General features: G+C 35.0%; 2 protein-coding genes across 3 annotated transcripts; both read right to left on the reverse strand.

Annotated features, from left to right (window-relative positions):
* Positions 1-948: 948 nt before the first annotated feature.
* Positions 949-2,057, reverse strand: LOC111992126 (uncharacterized). Of its 2 annotated transcripts, none has more exons than XM_024023948.2 (2): positions 1,926-2,057; positions 949-1,806 (listed from the first exon to the last, which is right to left on the reverse strand). In XM_024023948.2, exons 1-2 carry the CDS (start codon positions 1,974-1,976, stop codon positions 1,132-1,134), a joined length of 726 nt encoding a protein of 241 aa, XP_023879716.1. In that variant the 5' UTR covers positions 1,977-2,057; the 3' UTR covers positions 949-1,131. The 2 variants fall into 2 exon arrangements, with proteins under 2 accessions (XP_023879716.1, XP_065634302.1); XM_065778230.1 differs by having other exon boundaries at positions 949-1,831; positions 1,926-2,024.
* A 5,461-nt stretch (positions 2,058-7,518) lies between these two features.
* Positions 7,519-10,986, reverse strand: LOC111992117 (SHUGOSHIN 2). Its single transcript, XM_024023933.2, has 11 exons — positions 10,744-10,986; positions 9,809-9,975; positions 9,658-9,695; positions 9,427-9,535; positions 9,160-9,183; positions 8,992-9,057; positions 8,863-8,904; positions 8,653-8,764; positions 8,513-8,570; positions 8,261-8,395; positions 7,519-8,148 (listed from the first exon to the last, which is right to left on the reverse strand). The coding sequence occupies exons 1-11, from the start codon at positions 10,793-10,795 to the stop codon at positions 7,845-7,847; spliced, it is 1,107 nt and encodes a 368-aa protein (XP_023879701.1). The 5' UTR covers positions 10,796-10,986; the 3' UTR covers positions 7,519-7,844.
* Positions 10,987-15,062: the final 4,076 nt, after the last annotated feature.

The following is a 15,062-nucleotide window of genomic DNA, read 5'->3' on the forward strand; positions in this document are numbered from 1 at the left end:
AGAAAATGTCCGAATCCAAAATCTAGCCAAAGATTAACCGGATCAAGTTTGTACTGACCATCTGATGCATGGACCTCCCTTTTAGCTAGTGGTTTTGTTAGTCTGAAGAGAGACTATAAAAGTAGTCAAAACTTGGCCTTTACAGAAGTCCAAAACAATGGCCCTGCAAAGGTGTGTGGGGCCATAGTGGTATACCACAAACTCAGTAGCATGTGCAATGCACGACAATGGCTAAAGCGCTACAAGAATGAAGCATTCATAAACATCTTTAGTTAATACAATTTTCATTGACTTGTCTCGGCAATGGTCTAAATCAATCAATGACCACAACCTCTCCATGTGAAGTGAACTTCATTCGTTCATAATTTCAAACTTGAGTTTACTGTGGTAACTTGATCAACTGCTGCCTTTTTGACGGACTGACAAGGTGTTTGATGTGGATCAAGTCTGATATTTTTAGCTAGATCTAGCTTTGATTCATTAATTGTGATAGTGAAATCTAATTGGTTGCACTTTTAGTGGCAGACACACACCATGGATGGTAGGTATGCTTCATGGAAAGGAAAATCCCTGAGAAGATTTATGATTGCTTGTCTTGGTCATACTTACCATCATTATTCTACTTTATTATAACAAAAAAAAATAGCAAAAGCAAGATACATTCACATGAGCGCAACAATTGCTTATATTATATTATACCATCTTGTGAAATTTGGTTACAATCACCCCAATATACCAACACAAAGATATGCATAATATATGTTTGCAGGAGTAACGAAATTCCAACTTGTTTGTGGACCTGAAATCCATTTCACATTATATACTAACAGAGTAGTTATGTAACCGAAAAAAAAAAAAAGAGAGAGAGAATGGTTCGAGTCACCGTTCAAAAGAGTAGTTATGTAACCGAAAAAAAAAAAAAGAGAGAGAGAATGGTTCGAGTCACCGTTCAAGAAGCTAGAAAGTTAGGAATTTCATTTCTAAGACAAAGTTGTGTACAAATTCTGAAACCGATGCATAACAGCCACATCCATTTCATGCTGATTATAACTTTTCATGATATAAATAGTATGAAAAGGATGGGCATACTGCTACAAGTTATGTGAAAGCGCTAATTGGTCAATGGAGCCATCACAGAGAATTAGACTTGCTATTAAAACCACCATTAAAATTGATGCAGGAGTCCTGCTGTAAAAGGCGCGGCGTAGGCGATGAAATGGCAACAGGTGGAATCTCAATGGAGTTAAGTTGAGGAGGTGGGTGCTGCCACTGAGGGAGTGGTCCAGCCAGGAGGAGGTTTTTCAGGAGCGGACCAGCTTCTATCACTGCCTGCAGGAGCTTCCCTTTCTCTGGCAGTGGCCTCTTGGGTACTAATTTCAAGTTTGCTTGTGATGGCAATGGTTGTGGTAATGGTGGTTGGAGAATTGGGTCTGTACCCGGAGATGAAATGATGTTTTCATCAGAGTCAGAAGAGGCAAAATTCTTGCTTGAGTCAGTGCCTTTTGAGTCATCCTCATTGTTTGAAGCAGCTTCTTGTTGTTGTTGTCGTCGTTGTTGTTGTAGTTGTAGTTGTAGTTGCTGCTGTTGCTGCTTTTGTTGTAGTTGCTCTTGAAGCATGAGTTTCTCCAACATTAGATTCTTGCATCTTGACTCTGCCTCATCTCTCTCTTTGATGGTCCTGCTCAAAAGATCTTTGACATGAATCAGTTCATATTCTCTTTTTGTAATCTCCTCCTTAGCTGCTAAAAGCGTTGTCTCTAGCTCAAAGGTTGTGTACAAGAGAGAATGCCTTAACTCCTCCATTCCCTGCCAATTTAATAGTCTTTGAAAACTATTTCCTCCAAACACAGCACATTCACAAGAAGTAGAAAATAGTATCTAACAAAAGAAAGCATTGAAGATAAGTTGATTAAAGAATGTCTAACCTCTTCATGGTAGCTGAATTCCCAGCTAAGAGGGCTGCATTGATCCTCCATTTCTTGCAGTGGTCTGACCAAAGTAGAGGGAAAAGAAGTTGGGGTTGTTATGTGTGGTTCCTTTACTTTTTATAGAATTTAAGCACTTTGTCGCTATTTACAGTCCTTTTTTTGTCACTTTAATTTTTTTTTTTTTTTTTTCCCTAGGACATGAGGTTGGAAAAATACACAAAAGGCCAAAAGTATAGGCGGGCCAAATTTGCTTAGTGAATAAATCTTTATGTATTTTGGATTCTGTTGCATGACCAAATTGCGAGGGAAGGAATGTGAAATCTGCAGTAAAAGTAAAGCATAGTTCTTCTTCATATTCTACCTTTTTGGTATGACTAGCGGCGGATGACACGTGCTCATGCACTTGTGAATGCAAAAGTTAAGATGTTGCTGAAATGAGGACTCATTGCATATCCCCTTAAGCACCTAAAAGTTTATGAAAAAAATCCTAATTTATCATATATTTTATTAAATTGCCCTGCATTTTATATTTTTACATATTTGTTTTCAGATTATCCATATACGCTATAATAATCTATTAAGCTGTGTTAAACAGAAGAACCTTCTTTTCCTTATATAGCTTGGAGATAACATGAATCCAATTTCTTACTTTCAGAAACATTCTCAATTTTTTTTTTTTTTTTTTTTTTTGGTTGTTGAAATATTTGAGACATGATGTGTCATGGTTATTTTCTGCCAACGAAGTTTCTCTAATGGTTTTACTAAATGGCGTGAAGCCTAGCATAGGCATTAGATAGCAATGACCATAATTCAATCTACTCACAAACTGCTTGTCATTGAAATTCTTAGTTGTCTATTGCAGCTAATTCTTATGATCCAATTTTAATGGATCAACAAGTAAACTAGGCAAGGTAGAGCAGCAACTAATTCTCAGAAATCAGAATATAACTGCTCCTATCTCAATTATATGTAAAAGCCTTGTAGTAGAATTAGAAGCTACAAGATGATATGGATGAGAAATTTAACCAAAAGAACCAACTAACTAGACCATATGGCCTCGCATCCAGGACTGCGTTGGCTGAAATTAATAGAACTAGTATGGAACCATTGATTTCCGGATTGATTTGTTGAAAATCCATAACCAACCACAAAAGTTTGGGATAAATAAGGCTTGGTTGTTGTTGTTATCCATTCCTTATGGAAACTCAGCCACCAGTTTGGGCTAATACAGGGAAAGTATCTTGCTTTGTTATATCTAACAGAAAAGTAGACAAAAATGCTGAAAAAAACAGTGATATTTTGATCAAATATTTAACATGACAAGATTCTATATAACTTCTTGTCTCAGTTTATTGATGAAGAAAGTCAAATCAAGGGTTTTAAAAGTTGGTAATGGGACAAGGAGAAGGCAAAAAGGATTGAACTTAATAAAACTAATCTTGTATTATACTTTAATCCGGGAAAATCTCCTCGGTCAGGCTAAAAGAGAAAGTACTATTTGATGAATGATTAAAGCCATCTGATCCACACACTTTTTTCTTTTGTAGAGCCATACTGAGGTTTTCTTTTTGACTCTCGAAAGAAAAATTGGATGGATAGTTGTGCTATAAAACCGTAGTAGCATGGTATATCATGGTTTTTATCTTTACATTGAAGAGGGAAATTTTACCAGACCACACCATTCATGAAACATGCCTACCATGACTTATTATGAGCTAGTTGCTGGTACAAATGTTATATATTTGTGTCCAGTTAGTGAGAACCAAAATTTTCAACTCTAATTGCAGTGTCTAATAATCCATCTTTCATTTTGACTTATTTATGTAATCAAAACAAGAATCCATTCCAGATTTTTTTTTTTTTTTTCTCCTTTTGACTTGGTAAGATTTGAACTTAAAATCTCTCCCATTGTCATTCCACATTTCCACAATTTTACATTTGAGCCTGAATCCAAGAGGTAACAAAAAATAAGTCCTCTTTTCAGTTTGTTTTTCGCATTGTTTGAAAAGGAATCCCACAAAGTTTATAGGATCAGTTCTTAGTTCTTAGAATCATTTACAATTGAGCTTTGTTTCATTTTACTACTAAGCTCCAAACTTTGTGGTGAAACTCAAAAGTAACTCACCAAAAAAAAAAAAATTTGCCAACATTTATTATGTCATTATCATCCGACCAAGAAAAAGAAAAGCATTTATTTTGTCATAGATTATTAGATTGTAAATGAAACATGCTTTCCCACCTCACTTGAGAGAGTGTACGCATGCACCTGTCTCAACCTCTTTCATGTTTTATCAGTCAGAGAAGGGAGCGGAACCGAAAAAAAAATTCCACCAAAATATGGCAAAGTAGATGCTGGTAGGGTCCTTATGGACCCCTTTTGGATAACAGAGTTATCAAAAAAAATAGAATAGCGGCTTCCAAATTGACTCATTCAAAACTCACTGTTTTGTGTGGGCGACGGCACAGCCTCTACATGCATTGTGGTGTATTTTACTATTTTACACTAGGGAAATAGTCTAATACACGGCGTGTTTCAATTCCTGAAGTCGTGAGTTTAACTCACAATTTCACTTCATGAAAACACTCCCAAGTGTGTAATAAACATTTCCCTTTGAACTAACATGTTCATTAGAATTCAAGTTTCAACATTTAAAAAAAAGGGAAAATTGCAAACTATGCCCTAAAGTTTCAGAATTTGAATTTTACCCTTAAAGTTTTATTCTGTTTGCATAGCAACTCTTCCGTCCATATTTTCATTAAGTGTTGCTTAAACTTGCCACATATGTTTAGTTCATCAAATAAAATGATGGTATTTCATTTTTATTATGCCATGCCATGTTTAATTATTTAGTTTTTTTTAGGCTACAAAAATGATGTGGCATCATTTTATTAGAAAAACTAAACTCACACAGCAAGATTATATGACACTTAACTAAAAATATGGACGAAAGAGTTGTTGATGCAAACGGAATAGAACTTCAATGGGTAAAATCCAAATTTTAAAACTTCAAAGTGTAAAATCCAAACACCCCCAAACTTCAAGTGATAAAATCTAAATTTTGAAATTTTATGATGTAAAATCCAAACACCCTAAATTTTAAGGGTATAGTTTGCAATTTAGCTTAAAAGGAAAAAACCCCACGCCTCTGTGACCCTCTAGTCTTTAACTGGGTTTTCTTGTGTGGTGCAATAAGCCAATAACAATGTTGTCAAACATTAATCATTACAACATGGGTTAAGCCCTCCTTTTCTTTTCTTTTTTATTCCCTGTTCTGTACGTGTGTTCTATAGAGGGTTACCCTAAAACTGTTTCAGAATTCAGAACAAAATTTGCCCTCCAGCTCCTTATTCTAAAACAATGCGAACCTGATAACTTGTAGGCCAACCTAAAAGTATTATTGCTTGTTATCTTTACAAGAAAGAATGAAAACACTGGTATCACATAATCATCAACTATTCCATAGTCCCATAAATTCTGAATATTTTTTTAGGTTTCTGGACTCTAACCAGCAGCATAAATTATGATGAGTTGATGACAAAGAGTGTTTTTTTATATATAGAAGCATGACAAATGGTAATATTGTGAAAACAACTTCTTTCCTTTTTTTTGCGCGTTTTCTATGCTTTTGTTTTAGAGCGACTCCTTTCAGCTGGATGCCACCACAATCAATTTCTAGGGATGAGGTCTTTGATTGAATAACCGAAACCATAAATCACACCAAAAAGGATCTAAACATGTTTCTCTCGTGGACCCACATAGATGAGGTGATGTTACATGCATCGAGTGCATATATTCTCCTCTCACATGAGGGTGTGAGAGAGGAGATATATGCACCCGATGCATGGTAGATTTTCTTCACGTAAGCAACCATCAGGGTTTTATACTATTATTCCCTAAAATTATTATTTATAATTTGCAATTTTATAGATAGGATAGGATTTCAACTTATGTCGCCTAACCCATATTGATTACTATTTATCACTAAACTAAAACATCAATCAGTTTTAGATGTAGATAGATGGAGTTTAAACCTCAACTATTTTATTTAACATCTACCTTTGTACTAGAACCACATTTCCCTTACCTTAAGTTTATGCTTTTTTTTTCCTAAAAAAATGTGTAATTTCATATAACAACTTTGACAAAATTTGTTTTTCATAAATTGTTTTCAATACACTTGAATCACAAGATTTAAATTGCGAACAATACTCTCACATGGTATCCACCATTAATAGTATTTTTATTACTTTATTGCACACGACTTATTCACATTTATGAACAAAGTTGGTTAAGACTATTCTTCGCATGAAGAAACATAGTACCGAACTAACAATTACTTTAACAACACATCATTTAACTATTATAACTTCTATTCTAGATGCTTTGTTCGTGCACTAACGCGGTTTATAGTTGTAAAAAGATCGATCTTTTTCAGCTTCTTTCGTTTGCATGTGCAATAGGGTTAAAGTTGAAGGACCCACGCGTCAAGGAAGCTATAGAGGGAAAAGTATTGATTGGATTGTAAGCAAGAAAACGAAAAAAGACAGTTATTGAAGGGAAATGCTGTATTGACTTCAATGGATTGTATTGTCAATGATAAGAACGAGTCAGTTTGAAAATGGAATGCAACTGTCAAATAATCTTTTCTTTTCTCCTCTTTTTTTTTTCCTCAATATGTAGTATTTAAAATTCTAATCTCACATAGTAAATCACTGTTGAAATTTGCTAAACTTTAGGATTTTTTCATTAAATTGCAAATTCCAGAACTTGATTTCAAGTGCCCTTAATTAGTAAATCAACAAACTTCAAATTGCGGATAACAAAAATTCAGCATTTAGCACACTTGATGCTGATGCTCTTACTTAATATATGTTGTTTGCCTCTCCCTAATATGAAAATTCAAAAGGCGGGTTAAATCTCATTAGCTTTTAGTAACCACATGTTATATGTGATCTAAAATATATCATTCACTAATTTAGTGCCGTATATGAATTCAAATACACCAAATTTGGAAAATTGTGAACCCCCCCATACACCGAATTTGTCAATATTCCACAGATACAATGTATCTCACGGAGGGACGATCCCGTGGACATGCATCCAATGAGCCAAGAGACATTCTCGATTTTCAAAAAAAAAAAATCTAACAGTTCATCGTGCTTCTTTTTTTTTTTCTTTTTTATAATTCAGATTTTGACACCTTTAACTACAGCTTCTCAATTTCTATCTTCCTTTCAACAGAAAAAAATAAAATTACAATTACAAATTCTCACATTAAAGATTTTAAAACTCCTAGTTGCTCCTCTTATAGAAGAATCATTAGCCACAAATGTACAGTTACAACCAAACAAGATTTCACCCAGTCCTTCCATGCATCAGATAACAGCTTTGGGAGTGAACATACATAAAAAATTACTCCACGAAGGAATACCATCAAGGCATTAATCATTAGCCTCATATTAATAGTTATACAACAATGGAAATCAACCATGTCCTCGTGAGACCCAAATTACACCTCTTATGAAATAATTGTTACTCGTAATCAAGCATCTCCTCAACACAACCCCAAACCACAAGGACCATATAGAATTAGAGAAAATACAACTCTTTATAATAATGGAATACCACTGAGCAGTTCAGCAAGAAAATCTGTGTGTTCTTCAGATACAACATCAATGAACAACATCGCATTAATATTTTGTGCATTCTTAGTTATCATCAGCAGGTGATAACAAAAGAAATTAAAAAATTTACAGTGTGTTGGGAGCATGCATCCTGAAAAAGGAAGTTGTGCAACTGGAAGGTACAAAAGAATAATATCACAAGGCACAAAAGATTGCAAGATGCAGAAAATGCTGCTCTACTCATTCAACACATTCAACAAAACGAAGGACAAATTTGAAAAAGAATTTGACTCACTCATTTCGCCGCATCTTTATGTTAAGTGGAATTTCCTTATAGGACTGAACCTTCTCAGCTGCTCGTCGCAATGGCCTTCCAACTGAAGATCTTCGATTTTCTTGAGCTTCAAATCTTAGGGCAGTATTTCCTTCATCTTCTTCTTTGACCGACAATCCTGATAACATTTGACCACTTTCATGCACCAGATCGTCATGTACAGGAGAGACAGGAAATTTGGCACTGTCTATCTCAAACAAGTCTTCAGTTTGTTCTGGCTCTATAGATTTAAACCTTGCAGATTGCCTTCTCAAACAACGCCTGTTAAAAAATTGTTGAAGTACACCTAAGAATCCTTTAATTCTCTGGATCATTGGTAAAGTCCATTGGAAAGACTAACCTAGAGTGATAAAGCAAACATGCATAAACAAACCTCTTATTGCCAACAGTCTCTTCAGCATGGACTGGTTTAAGACTAGTAGGGCCCGAAGCCTTATCTATCTCAAACAAGTCTTCAGTTGGTTCAGGTTCTTCAGAGTTAAACCTAGAGGATTGCCTTCTCAAACACCTGTTGGAACATCAAAGTATATGAAAGGATCCTTTAATTACCTGCATCATTTGTAAAAATCCATAGGAAAAATTGGCCACAATCTCACACAAAGCAAAGAAACGTGCATGGACAAACCTCTTCTTTTCAACATTCTCTTTAGCATGTACTGGTTTAGTAGTGGTGGGACCCAAAGCTGTCCAAAAATCATATAAGAAAAAAGTTGATATCATAAACAGATTCAGATTTTCAAATGAAATGCCAAGTATTCTAATTACATTGTTTTTTGGATTGCCTTCTCCGGTTTGTATTACAAGGTTTACAGTCCCCCTTATCTGCTTGAGAGGATTCCCCTGCCTGAGCTGCCTCATCACACTCAGTTAAACCTACCTTAAAGGAGTGAAAGAAAAGGTGTAAATAAAACAGGGGACAGAAAAATACCAATTGTCAACTTTGTTAAGAACCACTGAGGTGATTTGTATAGGTACCTTATTTCCTTTATCCTGACAAATTAACATTTTCTCTTTGACCTTGGAAAAAAAAAAAAAACGTCAAGTCAACGAATGATCTTACATGGAATGATGGAACTGATTAACATGGATACTAGTTAAACTGACCTTTTCCAGTTTTCTTGCTTTGAGCAAGCCATTTTTGCATCCAAGCTCATGATAAAGTGCTTTTAGCTGAAAAGGAACAAAACTACAGCTTTCAATTTATAACAGATTATAACATAAGGCATCAAGGCATAAAGTTTTACTGCTTTCTTGTAACATTAGTTAACTTACCCTATCTTTACCTGAATTAAGTTCCTGCAAAGATGCGAAACACGTTAGTTTCACCAAGGCATCAAATACAGTCTCTAAAAAGTTGCTACCAGTTTTAATTAAAAATATGTGATAGTAAGTTACATATGCACCCATTGAGTTTTTAATCAACAGTCTCAACCACTACCCATTCTTGTGGGAGGAGGAAATACCATTTGAGCCAGAGCTCATAGGCACTGCATGATTTAATAAAATTGTACAGCTAGCTATTAAAAGATGTGAAGGTACCGCCAACATCTGGCTGTTTGCTTGGGCAAGTTGCAAATTCTGTTGCTGCACTTTCTGCAGATTGAGTCTAAGTTTCTGTAACTCCATGCCACTCAGTTCAATAGTTTTACTGTCAACCAACATTAAGGAAAGCCAAAAGGCACAAAGTAAAAACCCCAGAACCATATCACAGAAACCAATTTAAGAAAATAAGTAAATAAATAGATAAACTAAGTTGATCGTGAAGGATACTTTCTGTCAGCAAGAATCTTCATCAATGTCAAGTTTTCCTGAAAATCGGATCAAGAAATACCCGGGTGAGCTAAACTGACAATATAGACCTAAGGAGCACGGATATCCACGCACATGCAGTACACAGAATAAGGAACCACTTTGAACATACCCTCTGTAGCTTTTCAATGTACTCCTTAGTTGTAAGTGATACAGGCAATTTTTTCACCTCTTGGTCTACTGGTCTAGGTCGCTGCTGCAAGTTGCTTATGTCGGCTAGCCTTTTCCTTGGGGCATTTCCAATTTTTGAACCCTTTACCATTCCTTTTGTCTTATCATCTGCCACCCAAAAAAATAAAATTTTCTCAGTAATTGAACAACCCAAGTACTACAAGAACCAAAGCCCCCATTGGGTGCAAAGAAAACCAAACAACAACAAAAACTTAGTCCCAAATTTTGGGGGTTGGCTATGGATTCTCAACAAATTAGTCAGGATCGGTCACATCTTTTCTATCATTTTATTCAATCTGAAGCCATACCCTCTACCATTTCTTTAACTAGCATATCTTTTTTTACTACATCTTCCTTTAACTTTATTTGTTCCCTCAACTTGAATCTACTCACTCTTTCTCACCATTGCATTATTTGCTATCCTATGAATAAGGCCAAGCCATCTCAGGTAAATATCCTTCATCTATGCTAACAACTCACATAAACTAAACCCAATAGCTGTATTAGGTGGAAATGGAGGTCAAACCCATTTTGATTTACTTTTTTTTTTCTTCCACACATTTTCTCAGCAACCAAACAAACCATATTACAGGTTCCCACTTCCTACCTCAATTCCATGCTAAAATTCCATCTCACTACGAAAACCTAACCCTAGCAAAGTCAATGTGTAATACCAAATCCCTCACTGCATCAAGTAAACCCTAACACTATAAACCTAATAGGTAATCAAAAAACGAAATCAACACTAAAAAAAAATCAAAAATCAAAATGTAATTTTACTAAGAATACCACTATATATAGGGGTTCAGAAAAAATCAAAGAAGTAAAGGGAAAAAATAAATAAATAAAAATGAGGGCAAGTAGGGATTTAGTTACCTGGAGCAAGAGCAACACAATTTTCTGAATCAAGAAACATGGCAGCGTCCATTGTGGAACTCGAATCCGAGCTAAAAACCCTAATCCCTCTCTCTCTCTCTCTCTCTCTCTCTCTAAACTCGCTGTGTATGTGCGCGAGGGAAATAGGAAATTGAATGTGAGGAGGGAAAAGAAAATGAATTAAATATGAAGGGTAAAATGGTAAATGGGTTTTTGGTAAGGGGAGCCCAACGGCTTTCCGAAGCATGTCCGAGCCTGTTTTAGAGTTGAGAATGCGAGACCAGTTAATATTATATACTCTGTCAGTCACTGCAATATTTGCAAGGCCAAATTGAATATGGACGCGTGGCAGGGGTTAGAGATGATAGAAGAAGTCTATTTTGGGCTTCATTGTGGATTGAGGTATCATAATTTTGGTGATGGGTAAACTGGGCCTCGTTTTGCAGATTACAAGAAACATTTTTGAGATAAGAAACTTGGCAGGCAAACAAACAAGCTTCTTTGTGTCAAATGGATTATATACCAACATCTGCCTATGTTTTGTGGATAAGCTACAATGATATTGCTATCAATGGCCTCCATTGCAGCAATTCCAATTCCTATGGATTAAATGATATTTCTTGTATCAAAATCGTTATGGTTCGTATCCCCTTCCCCCATTTAGAATATATCAACAGAAAAACTTTTAATAATAAAATGTTGTGCCATCAAATGCCTTATTCCAGTCTTGAGCTATATAAGTTCAAACATTAACATGAGCAATTCATCTTTTTTGCTCTAATAACATGAGCAATCCATTTTCATACATGGCAAAGTTTGTTATATGCTCTAAACAGTAGATGATAGTCTAGATTTATAGTCATCAATCAGTTGAGATTAGTGAGAAAGTGTGAGATTTACAAATTACAATTGATCATATTATGTGTTCTCTAGTAAGTCATTCTTATAACCAATCTTTGACTTTTGCATTTATTGGGAGTATTTTTGTGGTTGTGACATGTGTCATGTTTTAATGAGCTAATGGCTAAACTCTGGTTCTATTCGGGTAGTCAAGTCCAGTACTCATGCCAATAGATCACATGTTAGCCGCTATTATTGCATTTTCTCCTTAGTGAAAATACAACATAATGAATGATGAAAATATCAAATTGATGGGAAAACTAGTTTTCTCATATCTAAATATGAGGCATGGACATGCAAAAATGAAGGACAATGTTAAACCCTGGTTCTATTCGGCTAAACCCTAGTTCTATTTGGGTAGTCAAGTCCAATACTCATGCCAATGGCTCACTTGTTGGCCGCTATCATTATGTTTTCTCCTAAGTGAAAATACACATAATGAATGATAAAAATATCAAATTGATGGGAAAACTAGTTTTCTCATATGTAAATATGAGGCATGGACATGCAAAAATGAAGGACAATGTTAAGTTATTGTAAACAAGGCTAAGCAAGTATAGTTGGTGGAATTGGACGGTAATATTTGTCTATGCCCAAATTAATATATACAGCTTTAAATCCATGTCAATAACTGTATCAAGCAACATCACTTGAAGATGTGTAGAAATGTGTATATGGAAAGTAAGGAACTGGAAACTTATCTTGGTTGCAAGTAACATGTTCATCTTTTAGCCGAAGTAGAAATGAAACATGTGCAAGGAGGTTGAGCCCAAAGACTTGCATTAGCAAATGTAATATGGCAGCAAGTATAAAAGCTTGTAAAAACTAAAAATAGCTCCAATGACTTGAGAGAGTTAAATGTTAGTACAATGAAATAAGAAAAATAATGAAGGATGAGTAGAAGGAGAAAGGGGTATGCTAAAATTAAGAGCTGTGGCAGCCTTGCTTTAATGGTGATTGACTCTTGTTTTATGGAGGTAAATATAGTGTTGGCTGATACTCTGTTAAACAGCAGGTATAACTTATATAGTTTTTGTGACTTCCTTCACTTACACATGATATCAACACACGTGCAATGGTCTCACAAGTGTTCCAAGCTCCCTTGTTAGACTTTGAGTGAACTTAAATTGATGTGGCATTTTGCCTTCCAGTCCACTGCTCCTCATCTTTTCCTTTTGATGAGCTTGGTGATTCACACAATGGAGGGGAAATTTGGATTTTAACTTGATGCTTCTCATTTGGCTGATTCCTTGTTATTTTTGCTTCAATTTAACCAAGTTAACTTAGCAAAATAGCCATGGTTTCTTTCGTATTGGCATGGTCATGCTAACAGCTTTGACCTTCTTGGGCTTAGTTGAGAGTAATGTCATTTGCCCCACACACCAACTACATGAGAAGATAGTCCCACGAATTGTGGGTTTTCTTTTCGAAACCACAAAATTTTGCACAATTTTTTGTCGCCACTATATTTTGATGAGCTTGGTGATTCACACAATGGAGGGGAAATTTGGATTTTAACTTGATGCTTCTCATTTGGCTGATTCCTTGTTATTTTTGCTTCAATTTAACCAAGTTAACTTAGCAAAATAGCCATGGTTTCTTTCGTATTGGCATGGTCATGCTAACAGCTTTGACCTTCTTGGGCTTAGTTGAGAGTAATGTCATTTGCCCCACACACCAACTACATGAGAAGATAGTCCCACGAATTGTGGGTTTTCTTTTCGAAACCACAAAATTTTGCACAATTTTTTGTCGCCACTATTTCGTGGCAAAATGTAATTAGTAAAGAAAAAATAATGAGTCTATGTGTAAGTGATGATTAGTTTATCAAGTCAAAGTTGTGATAAAAAATTTGTTGGAATAATTAGTGGTACTATAATTGCTCTTTCTTTTCTTTCATGGCTGATGTACTGGTCTGTTTAAAATATTCTTATTTTGCTGAAACTGAAAATTTTTTACAAAAAATATGGTAGATGAAAGTAAAAGTTAGTTGAAATAGTATAGTGGAATTCATGAATAGTATCAAAAAATGCAATAGGACTCATAAATAGTAACAAAAATAAGCCGAATAATAAAATAAGTTGATAAAAATAATCTTTACCAAATGAACGTGTATTATTTAATTTATTTTGAGGACCACCTTGGACCAATTTGAAGAGGCCTTGAGCTGGAGATTTAATTATTTTCCTGAAAGATCCAGTGGGCCTTGGGGACCTATTTTGCGATCCCAATTGCACCCAACTCGAGGTCCCTTTTTACAGGGGTTATGGACTAAAAAAAAAAAAAGGTGTTTTGGATTGGCTTTATGGGCTTTGGCTTTGCTGATTTTGTGCCCAAAAAAGTGCCCCTGCTAAGATCATTCCCATTGGCCATTTGTAAATTGTATATGTAGGAAAAATTTAGTATAAAGGTACAAAAGAAATCCAGTAGTCGACTTGTCAAATCTTACAATTGAAATTTTTTTTTGCAATTGTGCTATAGTGTCATCCTTAATGTAGGATGGCACTTTAGCACTTTAGTAAAAATTATAATATATGTTACTTGATAAATTGGAAGAGAGATGGAGGAGAAGAACGAGAGAGAGTTATATTGGAATATATTATATTATTTTAGTGGGTAATATATATTATTTTAATGAGTAAAATAAGAAAATAAAAGTTGGGATGTTGGTTGTGTTGTAAAATGGTATGGTATAATTGATAAAGTAACTTTTTGAGATAGTAAAATAAAATAAGATGAAAGTTGTGGATGCAAATGCTCTAAACATCATCCATCGATTCCATCCAATCTGCATGAAACCGAAATACAATCTTAATTCTTGTGGGCCTCACTTATCCTCGAGCAAACTTTTCTTCCCTACTAGTTGGTTTAAGAATCTATATCATCTACTTTAAAAGGTTTTTCTCTTCTTCTTTTTTTTCAACAATATGCTTCCAAGTTTCAACAATCCTTATCTCAAAGTTTGTTCCTTCGGTAAAGAGATCACCTTATCTCAATCTGCATCAAGCTTCCTTTCTGCTATTCCTCTATTTGCATTTTTTTTTTTCATTTCCCTTTTTGCATATTTCTTAAAAATGCATTTTGTTATCCCTTTTCACATGACTTTCCAAGTGAGGCAGAATTGCATAGCAAACAAACAAGCCTAATTTTCATTTTTAAATTCCACAAGTTTGGAACTTTGGAACCATACTTTTAGGTTCCATGTTTGATGTTTAACTTTCTCTCTCTCGAGGCAATGTATCGGAGGCTTTTCTTCCTACCAAGACAAAATACACGTAGATTAAGCATCACAAGTCTCCCATTCCTTGTCAAAAAAACAAATTGCTATTTTTTATTCTTCTTTTTTCTCCCTTTATGTGTCAATAAAACCCGAATTGTATTCATACGAAGTACTAGGGATATTAGCCTATATTAGAGTT

The sequence above is a fragment of the Quercus suber genome, unplaced genomic scaffold (genome assembly GCF_002906115.3).
Source record: "Quercus suber isolate HL8 unplaced genomic scaffold, Cork oak 2.0 scaffold_176, whole genome shotgun sequence".
NCBI lineage: Eukaryota > Viridiplantae > Streptophyta > Magnoliopsida > Fagales > Fagaceae > Quercus > Quercus suber.